Raw genomic sequence first — 19217 nt, forward strand, 5'->3', positions numbered from 1 at the left:
ATATGTTTTGGCTCAATATCTGCTCCCAGTTATGTTGGTGGAAGGAACTTCAGATTCACACCAACCTAACAGAGTTTATTTTGCCATCTGTCTGTGTTTAGTCTTCATATTAATAATTAAGGCAAGCAATGCAGATTGGGATGGAAATTCTTTCCTGAGGAAGAGAGCTGTGTGCCATGCAAACCACCTAGCAGCCGCTGAAACTGTTTCAAAAATTACTAGTGAGAAGGCTCACTACTCATTTTTCCATGAGTATTGGCATTGCTAGGATGTCCATTGCTGTGGGCCTGTGATTTAAAATTTCTGATGAACAAGAGCACACCCAAAAAGTAACAGGCTCAGTTAATAACATGCTGTGAACTTTGTGAGGGTTTTTTGAGCTATAAATGTACTTTCCACTGTCTGTTAACAAAATCATCCTTTCTGTCAATGAAACAGGGCTGTGGAGAGGCAAGTCGCATGAGTTTCCCCTCATGGTGTTTTTCCCAGCCCAAGCCACAGTGCAGGGTTAGTTGCACAGAGACCCCTTCACTGGCTCAGGAAACCCTTCCAGTCAAGGCCACCTCTCTCAAAAGGATCGTTGGCATTTAGTGTGGCCTTGGCTCATGACTCTCCTCCACCCAAGAGAGAGGTGGTCAGTCACCCTCAAGTCAAGTGGGTCTCTGTCAGCCATTCGCCTCCTTCTAACACAAGTCTGTTTTATGATACACCACACACGAAATCCCAGAGGGGAAAGGTGAACCTGCCAATGGGTAAAGGTGTTATTAACCTCATGGACAAACGCATCTGTCACCACCAGTGTGGGATGTCTTTGCTTCTTCTGAGTTGTTTCCTGATTTACACTGAGCACAAGCCACTCAACTTCTATAGGGATATGACTCAGCACTGAATTTTGGCACAGGCTGCTCAGAATTAATTAGAATTGTGAAGTGCAGAGCTGGGGGGGCTCCAGTTCTATTGATAATCCTCCTCACTATGTAATCAGATTTTAACCCCCATTGCCTCCATTACAAATGTCCCCATCCAGGACCAGTGCTTCTCTTCTGGAGGATAAAATACTTACTTGAATTTTTTCCCAGGTTTCTTTACCAAAGTTCTCTATAATAAGAGATTTCAGACAGGAATTGATAAATCCATACTAAAGGGAGGGAAAACATTAACATATTATACCTCATGGAATAAAAGGGGAAAAACAGAGCTCTTGAAATACTAGTTAAAATGTAATGGCAAGCCTCTAAAGAAAACAACAATGGCCTCATTTCTGCGTACATTTGTTTTTTTAATAGCTCTGCTCATTTTGACCCCCACTCCTAAATTCTTCACATCAGTAATTCAAGTTTCCATAAAGAAAACATAGTAAATTTTGAAGCAAGATTGTAATTAAAGACAGTTACAAGAAAATCGTCTTTGGGTAATTTGAATCCTTTTAGAACCAATATGGCTAAACTATTGACAGAATAAAGAGCGGAAATTAATGGATCTCATATCAGACTTGAGTGAAAGGCAACTGTTTTGTTTTGGAAAACCGCACAGCAATTGGCATTTTAATCTGACTTACAAAGCTTGCTTTTGAAATTTTTCAAAGTCTTCTCTCACTGCATATTTTCATCTTAAACAGTGATGCTGAAAGAAGCTTACCATGGTTTGGCTGTCTGCTTGCAGCTTCTGCAAGGCAGGTGCTCTTGTCTCTTTGCAGCAACCAAGTTGCTTCTGCTTCTTGCCGTTCTGGCACACCACAATAGGAACTTCATTTCTTTTTTTATAATACATCAGGTTTGATTGTCTAGAGCCCATGGTACACAGGACTGAGAGATCCACAGAGAAATATAACCTCCAGCATTTGACTTTAACATATCCTTTCCCAGGAGAGAAGGGCGTACTGCTCTGAAGAAAACAAAGGAAGAAGTTATTTTTGTTGGGCTGAGTGTTTCAAGGTGAAAACATGAAGCTGCTCAGGGGATGTTGGGAGTGGGTGGTGTTGGTGTTATTTGTAACAGAGCAGCCTAGCTTTTGAAATCTATAGATTCTACTCACTTCTTTGAGTGCTGCTGTGAAGCTAGCTCAGATGCTGTCTGCCTGTATGTGTCCCAGGATATGTCTAGAGAGCCAAGTGCAGTCCATTGCCTGCTCGGCCTCTCAGCTGATCAGGTACTCTCCACAAGTTGCATACCAAGCGCCCCGGCAAGTCCTGCTGATCTTTGTCACCATAAGGCATCATACCACATGATCAAAAACCATGTTTAAAAAGACAATAGTTGCACTAAATCTCTTCATCTTGAGATCTTTTCTAGGTTATTTCATTTCCTCCCATCCTTTTCTTCCCTTCAGCCCCCTAAAGTCAACAGACAAGCTCCAGATCTACCAGAGTGAAGGACATCAGACTCCTATCTTTCTTATCCTACTTCAGGGTAAAACAAGTCTGAAATCTTCTTCTAAGGAATGGGAAGTGTGGTGGGATGTTTCCATAACAGCTTGTCCGTGGAAAATACCATGTTGTCATGTGCAAGTATGTGCTGGCATACAGGTACTTTTGCAAGAGCCCTTGGACATACTTGTGTTAATATAAGAGCAGCAGCATTTCTCAAGTTCACTTGGCATTCACAGATGTTCTGGGTTTGTGAGTAATTGCACTTTCAGGAACATTACCAACAAATTCTTAAGGCCTGGGTTACAAGGGAGCATCAGTAACAACCACCAGCCCTGCAGGAAGAGAGCAGGAAGGGCTGCAGAAATCTGACAAATGTGTGGGACATTTCTTTCTTCCAGAATTACACCACTCAAGGTCTTAAAGTTAGTGGGCTTAGAGGCAGACAGACTGGGCTAATTCTGGACTTCTTGTGAGTCTAATTTAATTCCTGGAAGTGGAGATGTGCCTGCTCAAGCTTGGCTCCAGACCAGCTTTTCCAGAAACAGTCAGGCATCAGTGCAATTGTCAGAGTCACTTAACTCCCACCGATGCTAGTTACGTGCCTTTTGAAAATCCCACTAAGGGCGACTGCAAATCTGGCCCTGAGTATACTCACTTCAGTTTATTCAGCTGTAATTACAGGTCAGCTCTGCTCACACTGGAGCTCTTCCACTGAACTGCTCACTTTCCTGGCACTCCAAAAACCTATATCATTGAGGTGAGGGGGCGCAAAAACTAATTTTGCTTGTTGGAAACTGAAAAGTGAAGCTATTGAAGGCTAAGAATGTGATGAATCAGTTCTCCACAGTGAAGTGATAATAAAGCAAGGTCTAACTTAGGAACAGCACAGAGTGTTTTATTGTTGATCAATCCACTTTCCCTCTGCTGTGCCCCATACAGTTACCTGGAGATGATGGTACTGTTTGTCAGTTAAAAAGGATGCAGTGTCATACACCAAACCACAAACAAGCCCAGACTAAAAGCCTGTGTGTGAGCACTCCCAGCTCTGATGTTGTACCAGGGCCTTATTAATGCAGGGAACCTCACTAATCTGAACAGTTTGGAATCATAGAGCCATCTGAATTAATGAAATCTCCTGTTGCTGATGTGGAGTCATAACCAGTGCAAAGACATATTCCTTCTTTTTTTTTTTTTTTTTTCTTCCCTCTAAAGGAGTATTTGGTATAAAACAAAGCAAAAAAAAAACCCCAAACAACCAAACTCAAGAAGTTTAGCATGCATACAGTCAGTATAGACATACCGCTGGAAGTCACAGCAGCAGCTGATGCAGGAGCAGGTTAGCTTTTGACTAACTGAACTGCTTGGATTAGTTAATTCAGGCCCCAAGAAGCTGGAAACCTCATCTATTGATTCTCCTGGGCCTTGGAAGGAACTTCAGCATCAGGTCAGAAACTCTTAGCTCAGGCCTATCTCAAGATTGAACTTCTGAATCTTCAAATCCTCTGCTTATTGTTTTTAATCCACCTTCATATTTCCTATGCCCAAGTGCATTGTTTCTGGCAATGACATTACTTTGTCCATTTGTTTCCAGACACAGTCAGAGGCAAGTGGTCAGCATCTTGGACATGATTTACTGAGGTCTCAGTGTCCCCTATGCTGTCATGGTTATTTAATTCTTAACGAAATAATCATCTCCCTAGAAGAATAAACTCATTTAAAGAACTAATATTAATTGGAAACTGCCGAACAAAATGCTTGCGAGTTAAGGAGCCTAGAAGCGAATAACAGATACACACTGACTGTCTGTTGATGAAGCAGGACAAAAAACTTCGCTTTCCTTTTCATCCCGTTCTCTTGTTGATCAGAGAAATAGGAGGGCTGCAGAATAGCTAGGAATGAACTGCCACCGTGTGGCCAAAGGGCAGTTTTAGCTACCTTTCTAGGAATCTCCTTCCAGAGCTGTTGCACTAAGTGACAGTCCCCAGCACTTACAAGTGAAAGTTTTCTGCTCGATCACACATTTCACTTCGGTGGTACTTGCAGTGCCTCCCTAGCAGCGGCCATAGGCTTCTTGGTGAGGTCTTGCTCCCTTCTCAGTCTCACTTTAACAAAAGGGTAGAACACATCTCTCTTAATTCCATAATTTTTTTCTGTATTTTCTCTAATAGGTCATCTCCTCTTCTGCCAGGGGGTCAGGGTGTCATAATCATGGAGCCATTCAGGTGATGATCCCAGGTCTTGGTTTAAAAAAGAGAAGATAACTTTTTAATATGACAAGCCTGTTAGTAGAAAATTTATCACCTTGCACTAAATTACTCCTAGTCAAATAATAGACTCTACCCTCTGCTTTTCAGCTTGGTCTGAAGCAGCTGGACTCATATGCTCTGACTTGCCCTCAAAATTCTTTTAGGACAACATGTTTTTCTAGCTGTTAAACTCAAGATAAGTCAAGACTCATTCCACTGACTTGATGCAACTTGATTCCAATTTACTATAGGCATAACTCAGAGCTACAGGACCAAAAGGTGGCAAAATCCCCCTAAACACAGCCTTTGGTGACTGGCCAGCTTCAGGCTGCTTTTATCTCCTTGTGGACCAGCTCCATCACAAAAACGTTTCAGATGCTCTCCTGAATTTGCCCAAGCAGAACTACAAACTGGACCTACAGCTGTGAAGATTTTGAGGATATCCATTAGGTGCTAATCCAGTATTTTTATACACCTCATTCAATCTGGAGCAGCAGATAACTATACATCTTTGCTATGTGTTACCTTGGAGGACTTTCTGCCTTACTTAATGCAGTGCTGACACCTTCTGCCTTCACTGTAACTTTACGGCACTGCAAGATTCAAACCAGAGCGTACATCTTGTCCAGCTGCCAACTTTCCATTAGCTGCCTATATTTCTTCTGTTTCTGCCAAAGACGCTTACAATTTCAGCTCACTTACACACATCATGATTACACTGAGTTGCTCCACACAAAAGGACAAAATTAATTTGAATCCTCCAGGATATGATTTCTTCAACAGACTTCATCTCTCTTCAGTTACTGGATTCTTGTACACAGTGTCTTTAGTTTCTTATGGACAGCTGTGGATGTGGCATCACAGAAATTCATAGCTGGAGCCTGTTTAGAGCTAGTGCTCAGCAATGACACTAGTTAGAGGAACCTAAAATACCCCAGTACTTCAGCTGAACCAGATTTGAAACAGCAAAGTAAGAGACACCTTCCTAAAGATCTTGCCTATTACTCCAGTGTACTCTTGGAAAGAGCCTTTGGGATCAGTGCTGCGGGGAATGCTCACACACAGTGGCCTTGATTGATAGAGCTCCTAGATGATGCACTTCATTATCAGGGCCTGGGGGCATGACTGAAATAGCTCACTAATAATCTCTTCAAGGGATCTGGGTCATGAAGAGCTCTGCTTGTCATGAATAATTCTTCTGTACAATTTGCATTGTCAGAGCACCTATAGTAGGTGCTTGATTTCAACTTTGTGATGCCTGAAAATGACTGCTAGTTGCAGCAAGGTCTTTTAGAGGGACTACCCAAGGTAGATAGGGTCCCTTTAGTGTCCATGCAGAGAGCTCTGCCTCCAAAGCCCTTGGGGAAATAATTCAGGGCAGCCAAGGAGAATCAACTGCTCCTGGAAAAGTGGAAAGCTGCCTAGAGTGAGTCGGTGTTAGGTAGGGACATGGTTCCGTTTCAAGGCATACAGGGGGCGCTGCCATCCACACTAAACCCTTCTCTGAGGACTCAGACAGTACAGTGGATGGAAATGCTTTCCTTTCCTCTCTCCTGCTCTATTTACGATCTGCTGCCCTTTTCTCGCGCAGGTAGCACCGGACCTGGCTTCTGGGACCCAGCTCCCTCAGCTCCTACCTCTCCAGAGAGTGCCCTAAGATGCTAGGACCACTCTCCAAAGCTCTATTGGAGCCGAGCCATGTCTAGTGAGGAGAATACAAGGGCAAATATGCTAGAATGAGAAAGATGTCTACATTTATGGGATAGGAGGTAGACAATGTTCTCAGAGAAAAACGGTTTTATTTTACTTGCTTAAATAAAATTTACTAAGATGATAGCAGGCTTGAAATGATCTTTAAGAAAAGGAAAAAAAGAAACTCAAAACACCAATCACAGAATCTAAATTGAAATTACAGATCTTATTTTCCCCCTCTGTCTCTTATTCGTAAAAGCAAACACGTTTCACACTAGAGTCTGTGTGCTGGACAGCAGGGGGACCCTGACCCTCTGTCACAGCCAGAGGACCAGAGATACTTCTGTTTTATGAGGACAAACAGAAGTCACAGGGAAGGTCAAACATGCTGAAGCAGTCTGGTTCTGCACATCACAGTGCATCCTTAAAACTACAACAAAAGATCAGCTACTCCAATGCATATAACCTTGGCACTATGAACATGAAGCACAGCATGGGGCAGAACACCATTGGAATCCTTTTTTTCTTCTTTCATCAGTTTTTTAATTATGCATATGCCTAATTCTATGATAGCAACTCGAAAAGATGATGAGGTTTTCTGTCAACATCCATCCATGTTACAGGTTCTAGTAGCAAAAAGGTGACCACACACTCAGTAAAAATGTTCCTTGGCAACTTCAGAGTGAGATTCTGCTTGGAGAGGGGTTTCAGGGTGACATGGTTGCCAAAAATATGCAGGTTTGAGCACTGTCCCCCTCCTCTCTCACACACATATAGCTGCAGCCTTGAGGCATGTCAGGAACAAGGGAAGAGTTTGGAACATGCTGTGCTCTAGCTATCCTACCTGGCCAAATGGCCTTGAATGATCATGTCAAAGGCAGAACATTTTTAAAGACAGTTCAGGGCAGTCAGGGCAGGACTGGGGAGGTACAAAGGCAGCGACGCTGTATAGCGACTACAGACTAATCATGAGAAGCACCAGCAGTAGGAAAACAAAATGTAGACCTTCATTTAATCCCTTCATGAATATGTATTAATGATGTTGGTTAAACTGGTTATTTTCAAGAGGATACTGACTAGACAAAGAGCAGTGAAAGCACTTCCAGAATTAAAGTGCTACAGAAACAATTCTCCCCTTTATGAACACCACTAGAAAAAAACAGAATGCTTTAATCAAAAAGGAGATGCCAGCTTTGAATGGAAGAACATATGGTTTTTTGGCACTCTCCTATCTCGTGACAGAAAGTGTCCTAGATCAGTGAGATCTGAGAGAGGTACTTCCATGTCATAGCAGAAATGCTGTTTGAATAACTCAGTCCCAAAGACTAGGAACACGAATCAGCAAGAACTGCACTTGCCAACTGTCAAGTGTGGTGGCCACAAGGTTTATGGTGGTTATGATGTATCAGATGGGTTATATTGATGGCTAGTGCCTTAGGAAATTTATCCCAGCCTGTGGACATAAAAGCAACTGAACATAGAAACAACAAATCACCAGTGAATCACCAGCGAATCACCAGATGGTCATACCAATGCTGCCATGACCCATCTGGCACAGTGAACCACCGATTGAACACCTGATGAAATAAATCGAAGTAAGCAATGGCTTGATCCCAAACACCTTTGCAAATTCTTACGACAAAGCATGAGCTGGGGATTGTGGCTCAATGATACCCGTGATATAAATTGTATTGCCTTATCTGAAGGGCCATAGGCTAGTATTTCCATAGGGTGCTATCGCCTTGTCACTTCATATGCATTTTTACATTGCTGTACATCAGTGAAAAGGGCAGACATGAGTCTTAACAATTCCAAGTATCCCATGGAAGATGTACCACCTCTAAGACTAAAAAGCCTGAAGAGAAACACTTCTAAACTGCGTTCTTCCCCATGTATAGTCTTTAACGATGAAGTAGCAGAATACCAAATATTGGGTATAATCTAAAGCTGATGCAGTGGATTTGCCTCCAGATTGTCTGTTGCGCTTGAGAACAACCTTTGCTCCAATTTATTCTCAAAGTGTTCTTCTCCAACTTTTTCTAGTGTGCATTGGGATGTCTAGATTCAGAAACTGGGTGTTAAAATAGAAGAAAATTAACAGGTGGTGTAATCATATGAAAAAAGTTTGAATACATTTTTGCATGTAATGAATCCCTTGATGTTGTATCCAAGGATGGAACAATTCCTAATAGCAAGCAGAGCACAAGATAGTTTGTTTTTTCAATACACACTGGAGCAATTCCTCCAAACACAGGTTTCTAATGCTGATTCCTTCACTGCAGCTTTTTCTGCTTGTACCACAGCTTGCTTGTACCTCAGTGCTGCTGTATGCTCTCAGGTCACAGAGTCAATGATGGCACATACAAATTTTCCCATGCAAAAAAGAAAGAAATTCTGCTTCACTGCTCTGAATTTGGAAGCAGTGGTGCAAAAGCTTCAACATATTCACTGAACTGCTTGAATTGCTTAGCAGTACTGGACTCGACAGAAAAATTACTGCACCAGGCAATCTCTGAATCATTGCTTTCAATAACAGCCCTAGAAAAAAGGCTTGTCAAGTTGGAGTTCCACCCAAGCTGAATGACAAAACAGTATTGTTAGGCACAATGAACTTGATGAGTTAAACCCTCATATGAGTTCAACATTGGAATAGCCATGGCTTAAAATATGTCCCACACAAAAGAACCTCCAGTGACTGCACATGTCACTTCCGTGGTGTAAGAGGTGGATCAGAGGTTAAATAACAAGAGCAAGTCTTACATGCCCTATTTCATATATTCTATCTTCAGCCGAAGAGGTAATATTCTTTCAATATTCTTTTTTGTGTGTTTTGGGCTTAAATTTTAAAGTGCTATATGCCCCTTCCACAGCTTTGGGTAAATACATGGGTTGTCTTTCCAGCCTCTTCCTAGAGCTAGTGGTTCCCCGCTGGCTGTTTCTTTGAGATTGGTTTGCAGCCTTTGCAGTCTGGGCAGTATCTTGTGAGTATCTCCGGGGAGCACGAAGGATCCAGTTTGAATGTAAACTGTGTTCACTTGTGCTGGTAGCAACTGAAAGACATAAGATAATGTGGTGTTAACAGTTCACCAGCGATACTTTTGCATGCACAGATATGTCAGAGCTAGTCCCTTTATACACACTTCTAAGGCACAGCTAATACAACCTCTTTCAGATATTTGCTTTAGCCTAAGACAAAGGAGAGAAATGTCAGTTTCTTTCCACTGATTACACAAGGATAGATGATGAGCTCAGATGACAACATCTTCGTCTAGTCAGGCAATCCCATCTTTTCTGGTGGAAATGTACTGTTATTTAGCCTTATCTCTAAATGGCTTATTTTTTTTGCTGGTTGGAGAGAAAACATCCTGCCATTTCTCAGTGAGAAAAAAGAAAAGCAGATGCAGGAAGAATTCAGCCCTGAGCAGAAAGCAAGCACCATTCCAGCACTATACATGCTACATTTGGTCATGTAATGACCACATAAAATAGTTGCACTTTTTCAGCAGGGAACAAGCAATACATTACTGTACTTTCACATACTGCATGTAATGGTCCTAGGTTTGGGAAGCAAAACTTGGTGGCAAACTGTGTTCATGAAATAGACAAACATGGTCTTACAATGCCACTCCTCCCTCTACCCTTTGCACACCAAAAATAATCTTATTTTGGCTGGCTTATACTGCACCATCAAAATCAACATCCACATTTGACAGATCCAAGTCAGGAACTCTCCGCCATCTCTCTGAATCCAGGTCTGCAATGACTGAGTCGAAGAAAGCTATTGCTTCTCTTTCATCTGAACTGGACTGTGGGCCTTTTCTTTCCATGGATGCCTGCTGATCAGATAGGGAGAAAAAGGTTAGCTAAGGATCGGGCACAATGACCTCTTAATTAGCAAACTGTGGAAGGAAGCTGCAAACATTGTATTTGACTCTGTACTTCAAGCTATCAAAAAAGGACATAGGTCAGACTACTCCACAGGTTGTAGCTATCAAAGAAAGTAGGACAGCAGTCTAACAAATGTCCATCTTGTTACATGCTCAACACCAAACATCTTCCACTTGGACACTGCTAACCAGGTGTTATAAAATCCCCCATAACCCCAGTATCAGTCCATTTCATTAGGTGGCTAAGTGACAGATGGGCTTTGTGGCCTAATTTATTCTACCTAGCAGTAGGCATCTAATGAGACACACATTAGAAATGTAGTCACGTGGGGTTCCTTCTGTAATTAATGCAGGGTTCCAGTACCTTCAGAAGATGAGTCAGGCCTTAGGTAGGCTGAATTCCCCTCTGCAGGCAGCTCTTTCTCTTAGCTGCAAAGGGATTGTCAGGTCACTTTCTTACTAAATTAAGCATCTTATTAAAATGCCTAGGTTAGGTGAATTGAATACAGATCTAAATTGCTAAAGTCTTTTTGAAATGGAACAGGATCATGTGTGTGAAAATATGAGTCATTCAACACTGTGCTAATTCCCACAGGAAAGCCACAGAGTTTAAAATTAGGAGCTGTGCCTTGATAAAAAACCAAATGCCTGCCTATAAGTGCTGCAGCAGTCATAAAGCCTTAGTTGGCAATTCTGTAGGTCCATATGGGATGAATACTTCCTGCTGTGCTCCTCCTAATGAGGAGCCGTATATTTTCCTTGCCAGTCTGAGCTAGGTGTATTGAGTTGTAATACCAAGTCAGAAAATTGCTACCTTGGTTTTCAAACATGCAAACAAAGGATACATGCTGTAGCACATCCCTGAAGGACCAGCTTGTTCCCTGTTCTGTGCAGGAAGAGCCATGAGCTAGCTTATTCCCCTTCTGACATTATGGGTTGATTGACATTCTCAGAAGTGCTAAAAGATAGCTGCTACCACACATCTACTGAAAAGAGTGACTGCTATTATGACTAAGCCCTGATAGGTTAGAAACCATTTCTTTAAGAAATGCTTATGTACTTCCAGCATCTGACCCACTCCTCCATTCTTCTCTCTCACTAGACCCAGGTGGCAAATTTTGAATCCACAGTCAGCCTGTAGTCCAGGTCCCAGAGATCTTTGGATTAAACCTCCTGTGTTGATTGTCTGGACAAAATACTTTCCTGTTAATCATGCAGCAGGTAAGTGAATTTCCACTGACAGGCAATTTAACACAACAGGTAGTTAAGGACAAAACCATTCAAGCCTGGTGATAAAATGAACCTTGCATTGTGTGAACATAAAATCTGTAGTTAGGAAGCAGAGTATTCTGGCTATTCTAGAAGTCTTTTTGACCTCTCCCTAATTTTTGCAAAGCCAAGGCTGGATAGCTGTGATCCTGCCATTTGTGTTGGCAAGAATGACTTGTGGGTGGCATGTCCTGCTCATGTCCCTGTCTGTTCTTAAGGGGACAGCTCCTAGAGTTAGCATGACAGCCAGTACCAGGGTTGTCCGTATGTAAGAGCTAGATGGCCACAGTCAGATTACAACACTTTTAGCCCCAGCCTGTAGGAGATTCATTTGTTTTTCCTAAGTGGTATTTTCAGTGGCAAATCTCAGAAATTCACAAACCTGCATGAAGCCTAGTTGTGCAGAATCTACCTCCCAGCCTCCTGGTCCATGGTTTTAGTACCACTTTGCACTCATTTTTTTCCCACCTGGCTGATGGTTAAGTCATATGTTGCTCCACTACATATGGAGCTCATCAGGGAACTGGCATGCTCTAAATCTCTGCTCCTTCAAGCCAATCATTGTTTGACAGTGCACAAAGTCAGTTCACAGACTGTATCTATAGTGTTGAGATTTGTCTCCTGGCACCTGGCATCACCAGGCCATTCTTCTACATCTCAGTCATTCTCTTTGGCTATTTCAGTGGCCCTGAATAATAATGTCTTTCTAAAATCCATCTTCTCCAGCCCACTGAGCTGAATATTGTTTCCTCCTTTTATTCCTAGTTTCTGAGAGTCACCATGCACTGAAAGGATGACATAAAGCCTAATAAAAGAAAACTAAAAATCCCACTGACTGAAAGGGTACTGGATTAAACTGTAAAATTGAAAAATGAGCTATCTAGTCCTAAACACATGAGCCTTGTCCTTTGGCTAAGGAATGCCTCCAACAGAGCTTAGTTTCAGCCATTCTGACAATCTGCTGTGACACATCTAACTGCGGCAATACTTTTTGGTAAAGTCTACCTAGCCTAATTGGTAAGTCAGCCATACATCCCTTCTTCCCATCATCCTCATTATTACTCAGTTTAAAGATTGCACTATGTAACCTGTGTGTCTGCTGTTTTTGTGGTATCATTACAGGGTGAAGAATTACACTGTCTCAAAATGATCTTCCAACTTATTAATGAATAGAGAAAGGAACCCTTAAGAATTTCTCATTCCCTACAGCCTATCAGAGCTTGCACTGGTGTTAAATGTAGCACTGACAAGCTATCTGACCAGTCAGAAAAAATACTATTTATTTCAATGAATTTACAATTTTTTTTTGCATAAGTAATTTTGTGTCAATAAAAAGACTGCCAGTAAACCTCGGGGTTACTGTGCTTGTCAGTCATTAACAGCTATAAATAACCATAATGGAGAACTCAGAGGCATTTAAGTAGCCTGTCAGAATATTGAGAGAATAGCTCGCTCTTTCATAACATGTTTTCAGATCCTTGCCCTACTCTCATACCACTTTGCTTCTCATATTTTCCCCACCCCCAAACATAGGCATATACATTTGTTTCTATGACCAGTCATTCATACTTAATTTCACACAACTCAGAAAGAATATTTTGGTATTTAGCAACATTTCAACTCTTTTAACAGTAAAATGACAACTGTCTGAGACCAATAAAGCAGAAAATCAACATAGGTCATACAGCTTCAATTGCTTCATAGCTTAGGACCAAGCACATGGCAAAAGTTCTTAAGAATTACCTTGGAAGACTCTTTGGAAGGAAGCAGAAGAAATGACTTCTTTCCAGTTTTGGATGATTTTATGGACATTGGGGTATCTGCAGCCATATGCATGGATTTCAAGTTCTTGATGTTGTCAAGATATTTTTTCCTCAAGGCTAACAGGTCCTGTAAGTACTTCAAGCAGTCCTGGGTCTTCGAGTACATCCAGTCTCTGTCTTCCTCTTTTGGCTGGAAGCAAGAGTCGATGCTGGTTGTACTCCTGCATTTTTTTAGTGGTTCACTAACTTTTTCCTGCTCACCTCCAAGGACATACATTGAAGTGCTGCGGATCAGTCTCACCGCAGAACCAGTGCCGTCACTGTAAGGGATGTCATCTGTCACATTTCTTCGGTGGGAGTTGGGGTGAAATATAGAATGGATCTTCTTGAACATAGTGTGCCACTTTCTCCCCTTTATACCTTTTCTCTTTCAGCTCCTTAATTTTACGCTAGGTCTGGTAATCAGCAGCTATTACACTTGCCCTCAACAGACAGGCAGTTTTTCCACTTAATGTAATGAGGAGAAAAAAACAAACCCTATTGCTGAACAAACTGCTTCTTTCAAACTAACACTTTGTGAAGAGCATGATGGTAACGCAGAACTGCATTTTCTATTCCATTTGTGTCAGTGAAACAGCTTTGTCCTTTCCTCCGTTTAAAATATAGTACAGGAGGTCAAGTAGCATGCTTTGACCTTTTGTTTGACTGCTGCTGCATGTGAAAACCATCAGCATCGACGTAGAAATTCGTCCTTTTCCCACGTTTCCTCCGCGCTCCTCTGCGCCGGTCCCCGCCCGTTGCCGGCTGCCGGAGAGGGCCGTGCGCTGACCGTGGTCCTGAACTTCTCCCTCTCCTCCAAGAGCATCCAGCAGCCTCCCTGGGGCACGGAGAGGCAGCTGGGAAGAGCTTGTTGAGATCACCCTCGTCAGGGATAAAAGTCTGAGTGGGGAAAGAATAGTTTCTGACGGGTGGAGTTCAGCTGATGAAAGAAGTCACCCTGGGTTTCACCCGACGGTAACCAGGAGATGGCTACAGCTACCTGATCTGGCAGCACTACTACGAAAAAAGTGGATTCAGATGTCAGTCTCTATTACACTCAATACAAAGATATCTTGTGTAAGGGACTCTGTAAAATGAAACACTCTTCCAAAGCACTAATCTGGCAAAATACTGCAGACAGAAACCAATTAATTTCTTATCTTTCCACATTAGTTCTTCTCTTAGATTAATAAAAGAACATTCAATACAGTGGTTTTGATGACTGCTTTTTGGTTGAAAACTACTGAGAACATTGACTGTTGTTGGCATATTCGAGCATTGCTAGTATTTGTAACTGTGTGACAACATGATGTATGCCTTACACATAAGTAGACAGCAAATTTGGTCAGTTCTCATGACTAAGACAATCAGCAACATTTTGAAAGCAAGCAGAAATGTCCAGATTTACTATGTTCAGAAGAGTTTTCATAATTCATCCTGATCAAGCATTAAGCGCTTGAGAAAATAATTCTTTCAAAAGACAGTGGATATCACCCTGCAGACTCTACTGAGCAAATTTCTGTTAATGCCACTGGAAGTGTCATGTGGACGTTTATGCATCCTAAGAGCTCTAGGATCTCAGCAGGAAAGATAGGTTCTAATATAAATTTGCATCCATTCCCTCAGGAACTCTCATTTACTGAATACTAAGCATATACCACAGCCATCTTAAAACAGGCACATTGTTCCTTTTACAACCTATGAAGTTGAAATGTCCTTATAACAATTAAAAATTGAGACAAACTAATTTTTTGCTATTTTTCAGCTTTCTAATACTGGTATAAACATGATTCTCACTGCAGCTGAGAGCAGTCTAGACATTGTACTTGTATAAATGTATTCCATTATTGATAATCTCCAAAATCCTACTCAATCCCACAGCTAGGTAATAGATTAAGTTGACTTTAGGTTAGCATAGACCATTAGCACTTTAAAAAAATCTCTCCTCAAAATTACACATCTGAGATGAAGTAAGTCTCTGGTCATCAATACTAGTATAGAATAAAAATAATTCCGTCTACAGATTTATTGCATTTTCAGAAGCAAAAGGCTACACAGGGATTTTAATTTATTGTCCTGAATGAGTGCAATAAATATCTGCCATAGTCATTCTAGACAATGTGTTTACTAAGTTAGTTGCAAAAATAGGGTTCCAAAATAACCCTATTAAAAATTACTTAGATTTGTTACATGGGAGGATACTGGTCTTTGCTTACAGATGTTGTAAAACACCAGTGAGCCTTGGAGAGGCACTGTAAGTGAACTGGTGGTCACAAAACCTGTGAGTCAAGAAAATCTGTGGGAGCCCACAGACTTATTGCCAAAGAGTTGAGCCAGAAAGGTCAATGGGAACTCCACCAAGCAACTGCTGATAGGATCAGACATTGCCTTTCAATAGCAAATCGATTTCTAAGCTCATCTGGACTTACAAAGGGCTACAGGGTAAAAACCAAACCAAATCAAACTAACTAAAAAAACCCCAAAACAAAACAAACAATAACAACAAAACAAACAAACAAATAAACAAAACCACCTCAAGCTTCTGTTTATTAAACCATAGAAAAAGATACACCTGTGAAGACTGAATATGATGATATACACTGTGATTTGAAAAACTTTTTATGTGGGCCATAGATTTTCCTATCCTCCTTCAACTAAGTGCTTAAAACATAAGATGACATCTCACTAATTCACAAAAAATGATTTCAGGCTTCTAAGAGGATTCTCAATTTCAAGCAAGTTCATTGCCAGTTTTCAAAACAGGCTTGCTGGACTACATTCACTGTGTGCCAACATATACGTGGTTCCCAGTGTTCACAGTGCTGTTAAAATAAGGAAGGATTAAAAAATGCATAAGACAATACAGTATCTGCATTATATACTAGAATTTAATTTTGAGTAATAAAGGGTCATTTACTATTATTTCAGACATGAATATTTTATTCTATTCATTGGTTATGCACATTCTTCCTCTCCTATTGTAAAAAATGAATATTTGTTTTCTTCAGAGTATCTACTGTAATTCAAACAGTTCCATGGACTTAGAAAGTTAAAGAAAAAGTAATGGATATTTTTAAAGGTCACAAGTGTCTCTAGGGTGTTTTGTGAGAAAAGGAATGCCCTGTGTCTTTTTAAGATATTTTCCTATAAGGCATTTGCATTGAAACACGTTTCTTGAGTAGTGTTTTATTTATTTATAGTCAAACTCTGGTCCCCATGTACATGTAAGTGTCCCTATTCAAGTAAATAGGAGAGCAATTATAATTCAGCCACCACAGATCACAAGTGTCTTCCCCAGTGTTACTGCTGGGGACTGAATATGCTACTGTTATTTAAGAAAGCTGTTAATTAAAAACCAGGGTCTTATTCAAGAATTATTTTCTTCTGCACAAAGACACTCATCAAAAGGCAAATGAAAGAATATTTAATCTGTTAATTCAAAGTACCAAGTTTCTGGGCAGTTATTAAACCATAAACGAAGACCTCCCAAAGAAGAAGATTGTGAGAAGCAGATCAAATAGACCATACTAATCAAATAGACCACACTAAATATTTAATGGCATCTAAGATTACTAACTTTGACAAGGCAATGCTCACACCTTGTTTGTTTATTTGGCTACTTGAATTTGACTTCACTACTTCAATATTTTTTATTGTAAGTGACTTTTTTAATTTTTTTTTCTGTTACTGTTTTCAATCTTTGTGTCTTCTCTGTAGCTGGCAGAGTGATCTAAGTTCCATAGACCACCGCCCAATCACTCCCCAAACTGCTTTGTTATTTAGCCCTGGCATTCTGGCAATTTCTGAGCCATCATGAGTGGGTAGGAAAATCAAGTTAAAAAATTTAATGTATGTGTCCTGTTTAACTAAATTAACTATACAGTTTGGGGGTGAGGGGGAAACCAAACCAAACCAAACCAAACCAAAAAAACCATAAAATCAAATTTTCAGATAAATACAATTAAAAGAAAGTCACACATCTTTTAAGTTTTCCCCAATAACGTATTTGTCAAAATGCATTGTTCTCTCCAGAATAACATTATATCAAGCATATAAATCTATATACTTGATAGTTACATCTCACCCAAGTGACTGATACAGAGGAATGTCAAATCATCCTTAAAACAAAGTAAAGCTCTAGTGCCAAAGAAAACCTTTGACAAACTGTAGGTGACAAGGTATTCTTTCTCTATCACAAAGTCATATCTCATTCAAGATAATATATTTTATTATATTCTTTTACAAGCAAAAACATTTTCTTTGCTTGTAAAGAAAATAATCCACACTTTTACAAAATATGTGAGTGGATAGTAAAGTTCTTGAGCCTTGTGTTACTTTAGATAATTCAGAAATTAAAACAGAGTTGTCAATCTCTGTTGAAATCTGCTATATATATATAGCTACATAAAAGAGTAGACTCTTTGGAAAGAGGTAATGAAAAGTCCAAAACAGAGGAAAATGGAAAAAACCATCAGAACAGGAAACTACACTTTGCTCACTAGTCCCTTTCTATTTGCCACTTCATATATTCCCCTGAAGTTCTGCAAAGACAGACCAAAAAAATTACAAAATCTGCTGGAGATTTAAAAGAAAATCAACAAATGCAGGAATGCTGAGCCCACAGCTCAATACTAAAGAAAAATAACATCCCAAGGTTTGATACCTGCATATGGTGGTTGTCGTGACACTTACTGTTTTGAAGGCCACACATACTTGAAAAGATTAGATGTTGGGACATTCCCAAATCCTAGATCAGGTGCTGAATGTCAGTGCTTTGGTGGGTGAAAAGAAACACCCACTATTAGAGGTGAAATACCACAGTACTCCTACCTTTCATTCACTAAAAGGGAAAATGGAAGAAGAATGGATCTTGTTATCAAAGAATCCTCAGGTTGTTTCTTCTCTTTCAGCCCATGAAGGTAGCAGTCAGGAGGAGTCCTGCATCCCCAAAACTGCTACCAGCAACCATTTGATATTATTCCTCTTTCAAGAAGTCCTCAAAATATAGGAAAGGAGAACAATTCTGATATCATGCATTTGAAATATCTACGAATGTTTCTCTGAGGCATGAAACCAGAGAAATAAGATTTCCGAACAATAAAGCTAAAGATTTTCATTTGAGCTGATTTAGACGTATGTGCAGTGAAATCTAGATGTGTCACCCACGTCAGATTGAACAGAGATCTTTCTTTTTATGGGTGCACACTTGAGCTGTGCTGTCACCCAGGCAACACTGACCTGCAAAACCAGCTGAGTCAGAAAATTACGGCTCCTGCCAGAGGATGAATAGCATTTTTGGTAAAGGAATGTCATCTTTCCATCTAATCTAAATTTGAGTCTAAGTATTTCCATTTGACTTAGACCCTGCATATTCTCCATAAATTTTCACCACATGAAAAATTTGCATTCACTGAATAAGTTTTCTTGCAGCATAAGCAATGATTGGGACCAACCAAAGCAGTGACTGCATTCCTAACAGGCATGCAAAAATAAAGAAATGTCGTTCATGTACAGAGAAATGCTTAGAAAATGATCACACAAATGAAATAACAGTCATTTATTTATTTATTTATTTATTATTTCTCCTGGCATCACTTTTGGGAAAAGTTTTGTGAGCATCCTATGACAAAGTGATAAAATGTACTCTAGTGAAACACCCCCTGCTTAAGCCTATCTCTATAGCTGTTACTTGGCAGCATTTTCAGAGGTTGAGAGGTTACCACACTTATCTCCTGCTGTATCTGGCCTCCTCCTTCCCTTTGTTTCCTCAAACAACCCTGCTGTCATTAAAAACTCCATCTCTGTGACAAGCTTGACAAGGGAACTTTGTCTTGTCTTCTGTCACACAGGGTCAAGGGACAACCAGTTGGCTTTGCTTGTTTCATTGGAAGAATTCATGTCCTTTAAGTAGAAACACTGTTAGGACCTTTCAAAGCTTTGTTACTCTTTGTTG

General features: G+C 40.5%; 1 protein-coding gene across 1 annotated transcript; it reads right to left on the bottom strand.

The window, feature by feature from the left end:
• Positions 1-9114: 9114 nt before the first annotated feature.
• C2H13orf42 (chromosome 2 C13orf42 homolog) lies at positions 9115-13619 on the bottom strand. Its single transcript, XM_030474722.1, has 3 exons — positions 13206-13619; positions 9992-10139; positions 9115-9356 (listed from the first exon to the last, which is right to left on the bottom strand). The coding sequence occupies exons 1-3, from the start codon at positions 13617-13619 to the stop codon at positions 9115-9117; spliced, it is 804 nt and encodes a 267-aa protein (XP_030330582.1).
• Between the last annotated feature and the right edge of the window lie 5598 nt (positions 13620-19217).

This window comes from Strigops habroptila, chromosome 2 (assembly GCF_004027225.2).
Source record: "Strigops habroptila isolate Jane chromosome 2, bStrHab1.2.pri, whole genome shotgun sequence".
Classification (NCBI taxonomy): domain Eukaryota; kingdom Metazoa; phylum Chordata; class Aves; order Psittaciformes; family Psittacidae; genus Strigops; species Strigops habroptila.